At 44.7% G+C, this 15,700-nt stretch overlaps 2 protein-coding genes across 5 annotated transcripts in view; one reads left to right on the forward strand and one right to left on the reverse strand.

Moving 5' to 3' along the window:
• On the reverse strand, nucleotides 1–9,060 carry NUDT22 (nudix hydrolase 22). 4 transcript variants are annotated; one of them, XM_072118418.1, is made up of 6 exons: nucleotides 8,921–9,060; nucleotides 2,782–3,344; nucleotides 1,682–1,789; nucleotides 1,256–1,353; nucleotides 1,080–1,173; nucleotides 1–277 (listed from the first exon to the last, which is right to left on the reverse strand). In XM_072118418.1, the coding sequence occupies exons 2-6, from the start codon at nucleotides 3,337–3,339 to the stop codon at nucleotides 176–178; spliced, it is 960 nt and encodes a 319-aa protein (XP_071974519.1). In that variant the 5' UTR covers nucleotides 3,340–3,344; nucleotides 8,921–9,060; the 3' UTR covers nucleotides 1–175. The 4 variants fall into 4 exon arrangements, with proteins under 4 accessions (XP_071974519.1, XP_071974521.1, XP_071974520.1 ...); XM_072118420.1 differs by lacking the exon at nucleotides 8,921–9,060 and adding an exon at nucleotides 8,804–8,825; XM_072118419.1 differs by lacking the exon at nucleotides 8,921–9,060 and adding an exon at nucleotides 8,686–8,764.
• DNAJC4 (DnaJ heat shock protein family (Hsp40) member C4) overlaps nucleotides 8,907–15,700 on the forward strand; it is a 19,202-nt gene continuing 12,408 nt past the window's right edge. Inside the window, exon 1 of the mRNA XM_072118421.1 lies at nucleotides 8,907–9,055. The gene's annotated coding sequence lies outside the window, so the exon portion shown is untranslated. The remainder of the gene's footprint in view (nucleotides 9,056–15,700) is intronic.

The raw sequence follows: 15,700 nt of genomic DNA on the forward strand, positions 1-15,700 counted from the left end.
TTATACTGAAAAACCACTTTATTACAAAACATATTAAATAGCTACAAGCTTCAGAAAATTGAATTTGTGCGTCTATATTTACAGGGTCTTCCGAATAAAACACATAGAAGACATCTGGGACACAGGACATCTCTGCGTCACACAGGACCTTGCCATCGGTGTACGGGGTCTGGTTTTAGGACCTTTGCTCTCGCACCATGAGGTACAGTTTCACACATCCTTTCGCTGAGGGACACAACTCTTTCCACATTTCTGAGTTTTCTATTGTCATCAAATCCTGTAGAAAAAGAGAACATTGAATTATCCAAATGTGTCCGAAACAAAACCATGAGCTTTATATGTATGGGTAAAGATTTCTTTGAATTAAAGAAATTTTCCATGAATTCTGGAAAATCCATCTTGGGTTTGTGGAGAGGTGTCTGAAAAAAATACAAAGTGTATAAACTGCGTTTCATCTGCACCCAGCTGGGGTCATGAGACCCATTTCAGCCAATCCTATGACCTCTTTGGACAACAAAATGTTACTTGTCATGTCAGATGCAGTAACACCTCATGGTCCAAGATTTCGATGAAACGGATCTTGTTACCCCCGACACTTCCAGCCAGATACAATGTGGGAAACCAGAGCAGGGCAAGTACAGTGACGGCATCACAGTAATGTCCTTCTATATTTTGGGATATTTAACAGATAGAAAAAGAACTTTGAATGATCTTGATACAGATGATCTTTAAAGGAGCCCCGGGGCAGGAGAAGAGTCCTCCTGGGATGCCGTCTCTAGGCTTGATAGATGTCTCATAGTTCAAGTACATAAAAAAAATTTTTGCAAGCAGCTGAAGTAGGAATCTGGTGATCTACTTGTCCTTTGGGACATCAGTCAAGTCAGGGGGGAAAGCCTAGCATGACTCTTCTCCGCCCCTGTGACTCCTAACCGGTCATTTGTATACAGTGATCAAAATCCTTTTTCTGCAGGATCCACAGTAGAAGGACCTCATTGTTGTCCTGTCACCGACCCTTGTAGGCGACTAAGTCTTATAACTGTAAGGCTATTGTTTCTCCTGTAAGAATATCTTCGCCTTACCTCTTTCTCAAGAAATATAACTTCTGTAGATTCGTGTGCTTCTGGGCCCCCCTGGAGGTAGCGCTCCCTCACCTCTTCTGAAGTCAGACTGCACCTGAGAATACACAGAGGGGTTAGTCCCATAGAGATATTTCAAGACAGGAGGAATTTATTAGCAATGACAAAACTGTTCTCACTTGACGTAGAATTCGGCGCTGGGTCGTCCTGCGCTGGTGTGGTTACGAGCAATGCCCAGAAGAAGAGGTTCACTGAGTGTAGACAGGGGTAGGTTAACCTAAAAAAGAAGTGAATGCAAATAGAATATGAATATTGTATAAGAATTCATTAGATTCCAATCTAAGCTTCACTATAGAACAGTTCAAGTGACACAGCGACACCTGCTGGCCATTGTGTATACTGCAGCTGTGGTCTATAGAGGATGAAAGGCACCACTAAATGGGTTTCGCTTAAAGGGTTTGCTCCAAAGCTGATCATTGGGGCTCCCAGGAGTCGGAGCTTCACCGATCAGATAGGTATCCTGCAGATAAGGGATAGCCCAAATACTTGAGACAAACCCTTTAAGCTCAGCACGGTTATATATGGAGGATGTATAAGACACTAACCTCGTCCCGTATCTCGGCTAGAATAGATGAGAACAGCTCTCGGATGACCAATTCTGGTTCCAGAACTTCCAAGCTCAACTCTTCTTCTGGAATATTAGGAGCAACAGCCTAAAATAAAATTTAAAAAATGAAGGAAAATGACAATTAAGTAGAAGTAACTTACATTTGATACATATTAAAAGATGCAGGGTAGGACTAATAGCAATGTCCTCAAAAAGCCAGGTTACCTTCCAGAACTTAAGTCATACCTAGAAGGCATATATTGTCCAAACACTCAGATTTGTGACATGTATGAGTTTCAACAAAGCTGATTTTTTTTTTTGTTGTTGTGGGGGGGGGGGGGGACCAATGGATATGTCGATTTTGATATCTCAGGGAATGTAGTAGACATGTGTGCGAGGGAACCAGGAGACAGATACATGTTTATAGATGAGGATAGATAAGTACAGAGATATCCCATGTGTACGTATAGATGTGTATGAGGGATAGGGACGCAGGTAACTCATGTAACTGCCAAAAGTGGAGCCTCGGGCAGTGCCCAGTCTGACACAAGCCAACAGCAGCACCTACTGTGGTAACCCCTACTATAGACTGTGTCTATTTGTTATTGTCAATAGTATTTTTATGCTGTATGTAATGTAATGTGATGAGATGTGGTTATATTATAGTTACTTTAACCTGTATTGTGCTGTAGTGCAATGTTCTGTAACTCGGTCTACACACAACTAAGGAACGTGCCTCTCATAGTGTATGTATGTACATAAATGTAATGTTATATCTAACTGTGAGTAACAATTGCCAGGACACTATGTACAAAACAATCCCCCCTTCCCCCAGGGGATCAATAAAATACTAATGTATCATACTGCATTGTATACAAGGGATCAGGAGAGATGGTTACACATATAATCCATGTGTAAAAGGGAAGAGAATAGATAGAACAATATCTCAGGTGTATGAGGGATGAGGATAGATAAATACAGGGATGTCCCATCTATATAAGGGGAAATGATAGATAGATAGATAATCTCCTGTGTACAATGCATGAGGCTAGACACACAGAGATCCCATGTGTATGACCAGCTTTTGGTTCCCCTTACCTTGGGTTCAGGGTGTCCTCCTGGTACATCGAGCAGCCCCGGTGCCTCTCCCACCTTATGACTTCTTCTCAGCATGACAAAGCGTCCATCTTTACACTGTAGAGCAGCTCCTACCCCCAGTGGCTGTGCCAGGTAGGCTTCAGTGTCCCCATACTCCTGTCCTCCCCTCTCCTGCAGGGCGCGCGCCTCCCCTGACCAGTTGGTTCCCAGGAAGTCTCTATAACACGTCAGCGCCAGGTGTAGAGTGAGCCCCCCGCCTTCACTGGGAGTAACGTCCCTCTCTGCGCTTTCCTTCTCCGCTTTCTCTTTATTCTGCTCGGTTGCATCTTTCGCTCCGGCGTCTCCTTCAGGCAGCACAGAATGAAGCCTGAACTTTGCTCCGTTGAACACCCACGGCTGCTTTTGTCGCCGTTCTTCCCAGTCCACAAGAATCTTTTCTTCTAACGGGGGAGGAAGACGCCGGCGCTGATACAGCGGTGACAGCTGGACGTGAACTTTCCGCTGAGGGATCCCCTGAGGGGTAGGACTGCAGTACAAGATGGAGATCTCAGGATCCATGAGTCCTGCAAAGAGAACGAGACACAGATTATCACTCCACTCCCCAAAATGACAGCATCGGGGTGTAACACACTGCGATGTACCACACATTACCAATCATAGGGCAGTCTCTCATCTTCTCTCCTATAGTCAGGCCTTCTACACCAGGCACCACAGCCATTATATGGGCCATCGCCCTCCCCTAACTCACGTCATGTACACCCCAGGAATGTGGCAATTCGGGTCGAGCTGTCTGTACCTAGTGACAGGTCACAGGTCACATTCACTGCTACGTACATAGATAATTTTTTGCACTGTACTATATGTACATTATCCCAGAAACCTAAATATAGCTCATCCTTTTACTGTACTACATGTACACAGCACATAAACACTGCCATCTCTAACCAAACTGCTTTTAGATAAGTTTATAAAAGAATTTCACTTTTCCACTGCAGAGTTTTGACACCAAATAAAGCAACACAAATATAATGAGGCTGCACCTGTTACAATACTAGAAAATATGAGAGAAAGTGCAAGAAAATGTAAAAATGTATGAAAATGTGAAATATCGGCTGCGAAGAATTACCCTAAAAAAGTGATTTAAGAGTCAATGTTAGAATGAAATGAAAAAAAGGGGAATTCTTTTGAGAAAATTTTGAGTGCAAAAATAGGGTTCAGTGTGCCACCTCAGGTAGGGGATGAAATGTCCTTTCTATAACTCCCTTTTGATGTGAAATCTCATCCGTTTCCCTATAAAATATCCAGGGTTGTTGAGTTGGTGACAATTTTTGTGATGAAATATACTAACTCCACAAATATATAATAAATTATAAAAGAAATATGACATTTCCTTTGAAAGTCTGTGCTATGCCTGATCTGAGGATTTAGACTAGGGGTCTTGGAGCAATGTAGCTCCAAGGGCCACATTGTCATACTGCTCAACTTTAAAGGGCCACATCAGTAACCAACACCCTAGATGCACCAACAGCCACAATACAGCACAAAATGCCACCCCAGAAATGATAACTATAACAGTATGGCAATAAATACTACCTCAGAAACTAAAAACGGCGATCAGAGCGGATAATAATAGTAGTGAAGACCCGAGAGCGGATAATAATAGTAGTGAAGACCCGAGAGCGGATAATAATAGTAGTGGAGACCCGAGAGCGGATAATAATAGTAGTGGAGACCCGAGAGCGGATAATAATAGTAGTGGAGACCCGAGAGCGGATAATAATAGTAGTGGAGACCCGAGAGCGGATAATAATAGTAGTGGAGACCCGAGAGCGGATAATAATAGTAGTGGAGACCCGAGAGCGGATAATAATAGTAGTGGAGACCCCAGAGCGGATAATAATAGTAGTGGAGACCCCAGAGCGGATAATAATAGTAGTGGAGACCCCAGAGCGGATAATAATAGTAGTGGAGACCCCAGAGCAGATAATAATAGTAGTGGAGACCCCAGAGCAGATAATAATAGTAGTGGAGACCCCAGAGCAGATAATAATAGTAGTGGAGACCCCAGAGCAGATAATAATAGTAGTGGAGACCCCAGAGCAGATAATAATAGTAGTGGAGACCCCAGAGCAGATAATAATAGTAGTGGAGACCCCAGAGCAGATAATAATAGTAGTGGAGACCCCAGAGCAGATAATAATAGTAGTGGAGACCCCAGAGCAGATAATAATAGTAGTGGAGACCCCAGAGCAGATAATAATAGTAGTGGAGACCCCAGAGCAGATAATAATAGTAGTGGAGACCCCAGAGCAGATAATAATAGTAGTGGAGACCCCAGAGCAGATAATAATAGTAGTGGAGACCCCAGAGCAGATAATAATAGTAGTGGAGACCCCAGAGCAGATAATAATAGTAGTGGAGACCCGAAAGCAGATAATAATAGTAGTGGAGACCCGAGAGCAGATAATAATAGTACTGGAGACCCCAGACAGAGGGGAAAAAAAATCCTTTTCTTTCCTCCCTTCTCTCCTCCATGTGTTGCTCTGTTCTATGTCCCGTGCTTGTTGTATTTCGGCATCGGGAGCAGTACAGTACAGCTGACAAGTACTAACCACTCCTGGGTCCTTTCCTGCTCCTGGGGATGTTCTGCAGGAATTAGGGCAGAGTGAAGCAACAGGAGAGGACCCAGGAGTAGCGAGAGCTTCTTAGCTGCATTCACCTCTACCCAGCCTCCTGCACCAATGATCTACCATCAGATATATAAGTGCTCACTGGGCTTTTAGTTGAGATGAATGATGCTGCACTTTATGCTCAGAAGTGAAGCTTCTCCACTACAGATCAGAGGAATAAGGCGCCGGAAGGAATGTCCACTCTCATCTCGGTATTGGTAGAGTTACCAGGTAAACAGGGCTGTGGAGTCAGAGTCACTGACCATTTTGGTGGAGTTGGAGTCAGAAGTTTTCCTGACCTACTCCATAGCCCTGAAAAAAAGTGAGCAGAGAAGAGTCCTATTTTGCCCAAGATGAGTCAAGTTTAGAGGCTGCAGAGGTATTGTCATTTTAGAAGCCCCAATCTACGGTTCTATAGTATCTAGAAACATAATGCTGGTGTCATATTAAAGATAAAAATCTCATCTTTCAGATAGCATCAGGCTTGTCCTGAGCCACTAAACAGTGGAGAGGGTATACATACAGAGACTAATGTATTTGGTGCTGGAATAATGTGCAAAATGTTGCATGTAGTTTTGGACAAGGTTTCCGAAACAAGGAAGTGTGGCTTAATGGAAAGCAAAAAAGAGGTGCGGCTATAATGTTTGGCGCAGACAAGCGGTCTATACTCCAGATTTATCAGTCAACCCAAACCACTGTGATAAGCCAGGCACATTTTCAGACAGTCTCATGTAAGTTTTTACTGTAATACCCATTGTGGTGGTCCTAAATGTCTGAGACTGTACACAGAGTGACTACACTGTGACTGCATATTCCAGCGCTGGCCCTGTACCAGGGGATTTGTGTATGGCTATTTTAGGGGTCTGGCAGTGTATGATAACATCCTTGGGTGTCAGTTTTGCACGTGCTGTATTGGTGGGCACGGATGTCCTACTCATTAGCAAGCTCGTCTTGTGTAAGAAGATAATAATTCTTTATTTATATAGTGCACACAGACTACACAGCGCTGCACAATGCATGGCAAATTGGTCCCTGTCCCCATGGGGCTCACAATCTAAACAGCCTAACAGTATGTTTTTGAAGTGTGGGAGGAAACCGGAGGAAACCCACACAAACACGGAGAGAACATACAAACTCTTTGCAGATGTTGACCTGGGTGGGACCCTTAACATTTCTAGAAAGGACTGAATCATCCCAAACAGAGATGATGTAACGGGGCAGAGTAAGGAGCGTCCTCTTACGTCATATCCCTGTGTACTGTACAGGACACATCATAGGGTGCAGCTACGTGTCGTGTAGTGATGGAAGCGCCTGACCCCGCGCTCACATTCCACACTAAGTAAACTCACAGCCGCACAGACTGGTTTGTGTCAGGTTCCTACATTATGTACATTGTGTTACATAAGACACATAATATTAGGTCAGCAAAATCCGCTCCTTCCTTCCCTGGAGTGTGAAAATTCACACCAATTAGAGGGCGTCAATAAGGACCCTCCTGATGCCACCACTGTATCATTGGGGGTCTCCAGTACCCTCGTCTGCCCTCGGGGGGTGGGGAGGGGTCTCCAGTACCCTCATCTACCCTGGAGGGGGTGGGTCTCCAGTACCCTCGTCTGCCCTGGAGGGGGTAGGTCTCCAGTACCCTCGTCTGCCCTGGAGGGGGTAGGTCTCCAGTACCCTCGTCTGCCCTGGAGGGGGTAGGTCTCCAGTACCCTCGTCTGCCCTGGAGGGGGTAGGTCTCCAGTACCCTCGTCTGCCCTGGAGGGGGTAGGTCTCCAGTACCCTTGTCTGCCCTGGAGGGGGTAGGTCTCCAGTACCCTTGTCTGCCCTGGAGGGGGTAGGTCTCCAGTACCCTTGTCTGCCCTGGTACTGATACAGCCCTTTATAGTTGAGCACTAGGACAATGTGGGCCCTTGGACCGTCCCCGGCCTAACTCCTTAGATCAGGAATGGAACAGACATTTAGAGGACATCTACCCTCGGATTTACTGATAGTAGACTGCCCTCACCCAAATGCTCGTTACCTTGCCTAGGGGATGATTTCATTAATCCTGGCCTTATTCCGCTAAAAACAACTTTATAAAAATATGTAAATGAGCCTAAGGTGCTCATATTGACGCCCCCGCTCTCATTATACTCCGCTTGTCTGCAAGTCTCACAATCCAGGCCGGAGCCTCAGGCTCATTCACATATTTCTGTAAAGTGATTTTTAGCAGAATACGGCCATTCCAGGATTAAAGAAAATAGACATCACCCCCTGGACAAGGTAACGAGCATTCTGGGGAGGGGAGTCTACCAGCAGTAAATCTTATGGGAGAAGTCCTTAAAGGGAAATGTCATCATTTTTACAATTTAGGGCGATGCCACCCATGGTGTTTATTGGCTTGTTTTTTCAGTCCGTTTAAAAAACGCATCAGTTTTTGACCGTTTTTTTCCCAATTACCTTAAGAGATAAACGCATGGTAAACAGCCACAAAAGGATGCGTTTTTAAACGGACTGAAAACGCATGCTTAAAAACGGACCAAAAACGCCATGTGTGGCATCACCCTTATTATAGGTTTGTGGAGTTGTTCCATTTTATCATAGATCCAACTCCACCAGAATGGTCACAGCCCTCTGGTTAACACAACGTCCTCTCCTCAAATGTTATATTGCATTTAAAAACAGCACGTATGAACGAAGTTTAACCCCTTACCGACATGTGACGTAGTATTACGTCACATGCCGGGTGCAAGGAGATGGCTCACGGGCTCCATAACACCCGCGATTGGTGCTGGCATGATCGCATGTGTTTTCCCACCGGTGGCTTCAAAAAGATGACGCCGGCATCTTTCTGAGGATCGTCGCTCCCAGTGACGTCATCGGGGAGCGGCAATCCGACGTCATGGTAGCCACGGGTCTTCCGAAGACTCGAGGCTACTTCGGCTTAACCCATTCATTACAATGTGCTATCAACACATTGTAATGAATGAGGAGTAAAATCCCTAAATACTACCATACTGTAGTGTGGCAGTATATGATAGGTTCGATCAGACAACCTAGAGTTAAAGTACCCTAGGAAGTCAGAAAAATTGTAAAAAAAAAAAAAAAAAAAAGTTTAAAAAAAAATATAATAAAAAAACCCAAAAACTCTAATCACCCCCCTTTCCCTAGAACTGATATAAATATAAATAAACAGTAAAAATCATAAACACATTAGGTACACTTCTGCGTCTCTATCAGTCACGTGACTCACACATAACACCATTCATGGCAATATCGTGCGATAGTATCAGGCCGAGAAAATATCTACGTGTCGCGATAGAGGCGGATCCTAAAGTAAACTTCTCCATCCACGTCACACAGACACGTACATGGAGATCTTTACATGGACTGCGCCCTCCTCGGACACACAGGCTATGCATCTATCATGACTGCGCACATTTCCCGGTATATCACGATATATCGCGCACATAGAACCCCTCCATTACCTGCTCCTATGACGGGCCACGCCTCCTCTGCTGTGATTTGACGGAGTTACCGGCCACTAAGTAACATCCCAGCCAATCAGTACTCACGTCTGTCCCGCGCATGCGCTGCAGGCGAAGGTGACATCTGTGAAGACGGTAAGCGGGATTGGCTTGTTGACCACCCCCCAACATGCAAATGGTTTACCCCGCGTCTGTGTTGCTTTTAATGGGGGGGACAGTTATGTACTACGTCATTATAGGGGGGAGCGTGGCAGGGTGTGGGGGCTATGTATAGTACACAATGTATGTAATTACAAGAGGCCTGTAGCCAGTCGTCTACTGTGTTGTTTACCAGTTTGGCTACGTGGTCACTTCATTGTCAGTCATGACTGATGGTGGTGACTACTGGTGCTGTGCAAAGCCAATGTTCCTGTATCTATTTTATCACGACACAATGGGGGACATTTACTTACAGTGTCTGCATTGGCTTTGTTACCGACCTGGTCTCGGTAAGAAGACACACATTTAATATTGTAGAGCTGTGCAGAGACATTTCTGGCGCCGAGACCATTTTCTGTCCCTGGGACCAAAATCTGTCCCGAGCACCAGAAATGTGTCCAACAGTCCCTGCTAGACCAGTTTTCTTTTGGTCTACTTTCCGTCAGTTTACACCGCCCAAAAAGGGCTGCGACACATAGTAATTGTGTCTGAGTTTCCACTCCGCCAAAGCCACGCCCCTTTTCGGAGAAGAGTCGGAGCAGACGGAAAAAGGCATTTTTTCTGTCCCCGACAGCTAATAAATAGGTCTGAGAGCAGAACATGTGGTGAGAGCGCCACAAAACTGGCGGAAGCACCATAGTAAATGTCCCCCAATGGCTGCAAGTGTAACAGACATTATGAATGCACTCGCTCAGGTCACGTTCACACTTTGCATTTACAAACGTGTTATGCAACAGTTCAGGTCTAAACGCAGCTTAGATTGGGGAAAGCTCCTTCCCGCTGTGTTTGATTTGTGTTTCAAAACACAATTCAAGCGCAACATGTGAATACGGCCTTAGGCCGGCGCCACACAGGGCGCTTTGTCTGCGCTTGCAAACGCAGACAATGTCGCGCCCACCGGGGCGGGCCTCGGCTCGATCGCATCGGCGTTTCTATGGAAACGCCTGTGATCGGGAACGAGCCGCCGGTGTTTTGCGTTAATTTAACGCGAAACACCGGCGGCTCGTTCCCGATCGCAGGCGGTTCCATAGAAACGCCGATGCGATCGGGCCGAGGCCCGCCCCGTTGGGCGCGACTTTGTCTGCGTTTGCGTGCGCAGACAAAGCGCCCTGTGTGGCGCCAGCCTAAGGGTGAAGACACACATGGCGTTTTTGGGCCGTTTTTACTAAGTGCGTTTTCAGATCGTTAAAAACGCATGCGTTAAAAAACGCATCCGTTTTTAAAAAACGCATGCGTTTTTTGAAAACGCATGCGTTTTTGTCCGGTTTTCCGAAATTGCGCAATGAAAAACGGACAAAAAACGCATGCGTTTTCAAAAAACGCATGCGTTTTAAAAAAAAACGGACGCGTTTTTTAACGCATGCGTTTTTAACGATCTGAAAACGCACTTAGTAAAAACGGCCCAAAAACGCCATGTGTGTCTTCACCCTAAGGGTACTGTCACACTACGTGATCTTGTACAGTCCTTGGACCGTTTTTAAACCCCACTGAAAATGCATGCATTTTTGTATGTTTACCGAGCGTTTGGCTGGTTTGAATCTGTTTTTCTTCATTTCTGGAAGCGTAAGCCACTGTGAAATGGATTCGAACCAGGCAAACGCATGGTAGACATACAAAAATGCATGCTTTTACAAACGGTCCAAGAATGCACCGTGTGACAGCACCCTAATATTAATAATAAGTAAGCAAGGGGTGTACTTCTGTGCTGCAAAGACCAAAGGTCACAAGAATTGGGGTCCTGCTTCCCCTAATAATGTAGAACATGTACCCATCCTAATGACTGTTAGAGCATAGCATTCAAGGAATGGGGGGAGGGCAGAATGGGACCACCTTTTTGGTGATATATGGTCAGATCCCACCAATTCCATGATTTAGGGGGTTAGATGTGCATTGAAGTCCCAAAAGAGTGGGTCTCCTGGGAACAGACTAATTTTTATATGGGCACTCTATTTGATGGTCTGTTCCCAAAAAGGGGCCAACATAAGTTATTGTGCTTGGATCCTCAACCCCTAACAATATATTGTCACAAGTACCTGGAACAGATGAGGCTTAGGGTGGTGTCACACCTGGCGTTTTTAGTCATGCGTTTTCAGTCCGTTAAAACATGCATGCTTTTTTTTTCCGGTTTGCACGAGTTTTTTAACAGGATGAAATGCATGACCAAAAAACGTGCCACATGTCTTGTTTTTGGACTGTTTTGAAGCATGCGCTTTCAGTTCTTTTAAAACGCATGCATTTTTTAATGTTTACCATGAATTTGGCTGCCTTGAACCTGTTTATCCTCATTTCAAGAAGTGTAGGCAGCTGTAAAACAGACTATAACCAGCCAAACACTTGGTAAACGTTCAAAAATGCATTCGTTTTTAAACGGACTGAAAGCGCATGCTTTAAAACGGTCCAAATACGCGGTGTGAGGGTGAAGACACACATGGCGTTTTTGGGCCGTTTTTACTAAGTGCGTTTTCAGATCGTTAAAAAACGCATCCGTTTTTTAAAAATGCATGCGTTTTTCATTGCGCAATTTCGGAAAAACAAACTAAAACGCATGCGTTTTTAAAAAACGGATGCGTTTTTTAACACATGCGTTTTTAACAATCTGAAAACGCACTTAGTAAAAATGGCCAAAAACGGCATGTGTGTCTTCACCCTGAGCCTGACCCTGAAGTAGTCAGCGACGTGAGAAGGTAACATTGCATTTAGTCTTGTGTCACCATAGACTGCTGTGTATATGTTGTACAAATCGTACCTTTGACCTGCTTGTATCTTTTTACTACTGAGGGTGCGTTCACACGTGGCAGTAACACATGCGTTTTCAAACGAATGACAAAAGCTTAGAAGAGGAGATTTGCCTAAATACGTATCTGTTAACGTTTGCAAATAAGAGCGTTAACGCATGTGTTAATGTTGAGTTAACGCATGCGTTTACAAAATGCAAAACACGTGTGAACGCATACATCACAAGTCACAGCAGTGCTTTTGGTTACAAAACATAGGAAATTTGCGCTTTTTCACTTCCGTGCTTTAATATAATGGGGCACATTCACTTACCCGTCCGCAGAGTTCACCGAAAGTGCGTTGTCCAATGATAATGCACTGTGCCGCAATTCACTAAGATTGTGCGCCCGATATCCTGCATGTGTCGCTTCCCCGCTCAGGTCCGACAGAGTTCACCTTTTTCTTCCTGGTGCATGTAAGTGCTTTGTCTTGGGACACAATTTGAAAGTTAAATCCCGCACTCAGTCTGAATCATTTGGATCATCCGACAGCCTGACCATCAATTTCTGTCGCATGAAAGCCAGTGCAGCTGTCCCACAATCCAATTGCGTGCGACACAGTCCCAGCACAGGCACCTGTTAAATACCTGTCATAGCCGTGCAAATCCCGAAAACACACAGTCCGATGAAAGTGAGCAGCTCGATCCTTAGTAAATAAGCCCCATTGTGTGGACGCAAAATCCCGGCTTGTGAAATTCTTGGATTAATTTTACCTGTACATGAGCATGTGCATTCCTGGATCACAAACGATGGATCCGCAGCCCATTGTTTGTGACCTGTGTGATGTCACCGTGTTGGGTTTGATGTTGGGTGGAAAGACTGCCTTAGCTGCAAACATGTGGCTGCGTTCACACTTTCCAGTTGATTTGTGCTTCAAAGCCCGAGCCAACCGGAACTGGTATAACACGTGGCGCTCCTTACTGATCACAGATTTCCGTTGAAACGTATATGCAATCGGGCCAAGACTCTCCCTGTTCCGGTTGAATTGCATTTCTAAACAGAACATGGCAACTCAGCTGAAGGCCGGGATCGGACCTGCTCTCTGTTTTGCAGGTAGGGCACCCCCTGGTGGTTGGTTTGTATGGCCATCACACAGACGTGTCATGGATCACTTACCGTATATACTCGTGTATAAGCCGAGTTTTTCAGCACAAAAAATGTGCTGAAAAACGTCCCCTCGGCTTATACACGAGTCATATAGGAAGTTAAAAATACTTAAAAAATAATAAACGTATATACTCAACCTCCGGTGGCCCCGATGTGAGAGAGCAATGGCGGCGCCCGGCAGAAGAAAGAAGACGGGCGCGGAAGCCTGAAGACGAGCCGCGCGGACATCGGGGGAGCAGCGCTGCACATCGGGGCCACCGGAGGGTGAGTATATACGTTTATTTATTTTTTTTAATGCTAGCGCAAGCTGTATACTGCTGGGGGCAGGCGTATACTACCGGGGGAAGGCTGGGCTGTATACTACTGGGGGCAGGCTGTATACCACACGGGGCAGGCTAGGGTGCTGTATACTACTGGGGGCAGTGCTGTATACTACTGGGGGCAGTGCTGTATACTACTGGGGGCAGGCTGGACTGGCTGTATACTACTGGGGGCAGGCTGGACTGGCTGTATACTATAGGGGGCTGGTTGGCTATATACTGGGGTGGGTCTGTGACCAATGCATTTCCCACCCTTGGCTTATACTCAAGTCAATATATTTTCCCAGTTTTTGGTGGTAAAATTAGGGGTCTCGGCTTATACTCGGCTCGGCTTATACTCGAGTATATACGTTATTTCCATTCGAGGAAGCCCTTACTCTACCTCGATGGACCTTTTAGTTTTGTGCAGCAGCCATTTTTTGTGGTCTCCTATACTCTCCTTGGACATCTTAAAAACGTCCCAATCTGTCACATGAGCCCAATGTAAAATTAGAGATCATGCACATGTCACAAAAAGTGGGAATGTTATGCTCTGTATGGTTGTGGTTAAAAGGAAAGGAACCGGCATCATCCCCTGGGACATTATACAAGCCTGTCCCCTGAGGGCGGACTCCCTCGTGACATTTTTTTGTCACGTTTTTAAACACATACAAAATGCAAGTGGGAGGGGGTTTGGCCAAAACGCAAATGCACTTTGGCCAAACCACCTCCCACTTGGCGCTTTGGATGCGTTTAAAAAAGGCCACATGAGAATCCGCCCTGAGTCTCTAACGTTTCTTCGTAATACAAAAGTTTTAGTAGGTGAAATAGAATCCAAAGTACAAAATGTTGACAAGGACGTCTACCCTGAAGCTTAAAAACTGTCTCTGTTTTCCAAAAATACCTCAACTTTTATTTATTTTTTTTTTTTTTTTAGTTACTATGGAAGAATTTTTGTAGTTAAGGGACTGTCAAAAGTCTCTCATATAGATGAGGGTAGGGACATCACTAGGAGAAGCCATCATTTTCTGTTCGGACCACCACTTATCATCAGGTGATGACAGTACAGGCAGTCCCCGGGTTCCATACAAGATAGGGTTCGTAGGTTTGTTCTTAAGGTGAATTTGTATGTAAGTTGAAACTGTATATTTTATAATGGTAGATCCAGACAAAAAATTTTTTTGCCCCAGTGACAATTGGCAAAATGTTTTGCTGTCATTGGACCCAGGACGATCAATAAAGCTTCATTACACCTTACAACTGATCATTGCAGTCTGGGACTATAGTACAGCTTCCAGAGAGCTTCACCAAAGGTCACAGCGGGCAGAGGGGTCCGTCTTTAACTATGGGTCGTCTGTAAGTAGGGTGTCCTTAATTAGGGGACCATCTGTATACGAAATAGTGATATTGGTATACGGGAGAGGTAGCTCTCGGTGTAAGAGTATAACAGCTGATGGGTATCTAATGTTTATGGCCAGTAATGTATGTCATATAGGAGTTGATTGTGCACCCATTTGGCTCTATACTAAAGCCTTATGTAAATATAATAATTGGCGGCCAATGTGTGATTTTTCATGGCTTCCTTCATGTTTGAGGTTTACATTAGAAGACCTGGTTCCCCGCACAGATCCCCTCCCCATGTGTTTGATCACTGATGTCGTATTTTGAAGAACTGGGTAATGGCACTGATGGGATTCCTCACAGTAGCTGTGCATTTAATTGGCGGCCTATATTTTACCATACATTGAAGTGGAGGCCAAAAAATTCCCGGCCATTTGTCGACAATTACACGGGTATTTGCATCAGAACTATAGTGCTGATGGGCCCTGAGGGATAATTACATCCTGTAACCGAATATAGAGGCCGAGCGATAGGCCGATACTGACTGAATATTACACGAAAAATCCTATTAGTGACCACATAGTACAATGCTGCCTAACACTAATAATATATATTATATATAATGGATAGAAACTCTCACTTGGATTTCAAGTAAATCTCCGTCAAGGAGACTAATTCTTCATGTGTACACACTTTTTCTGTTCTTGAATTTCCCCCTCCCTGAAGTTTTTTAAACAACGGCTCCATTTAAAGGACTCTTTAACTAGAATTTACACCATTAAACTACCAGTCCCCTCAGGTAAGGTATGAAATGTCACCTTTTCAAAAATGACTCCAAATTCATGTTAAAATGAGCAGAAAAAAGTCACTTTTGGAGTTCCATAGTATCTAGAAACATGGTTCTGGTGTCTTTTTAAAGATAATAATCTCGTCTTTCAAAATACATCAGGCTTGTGGTTCTGGGCTACAGAACTGGAGATACATGTCATATGTCTTTAATTGCAGGTTTTTGTTGTTCTTTAGCTCCTAAAACGACAAGCCTCATGATCTGAAAGATGAGT

This window comes from Engystomops pustulosus, chromosome 7, assembly GCF_040894005.1.
Source record: "Engystomops pustulosus chromosome 7, aEngPut4.maternal, whole genome shotgun sequence".
In the NCBI taxonomy this organism is placed as follows: domain Eukaryota; kingdom Metazoa; phylum Chordata; class Amphibia; order Anura; family Leptodactylidae; genus Engystomops; species Engystomops pustulosus.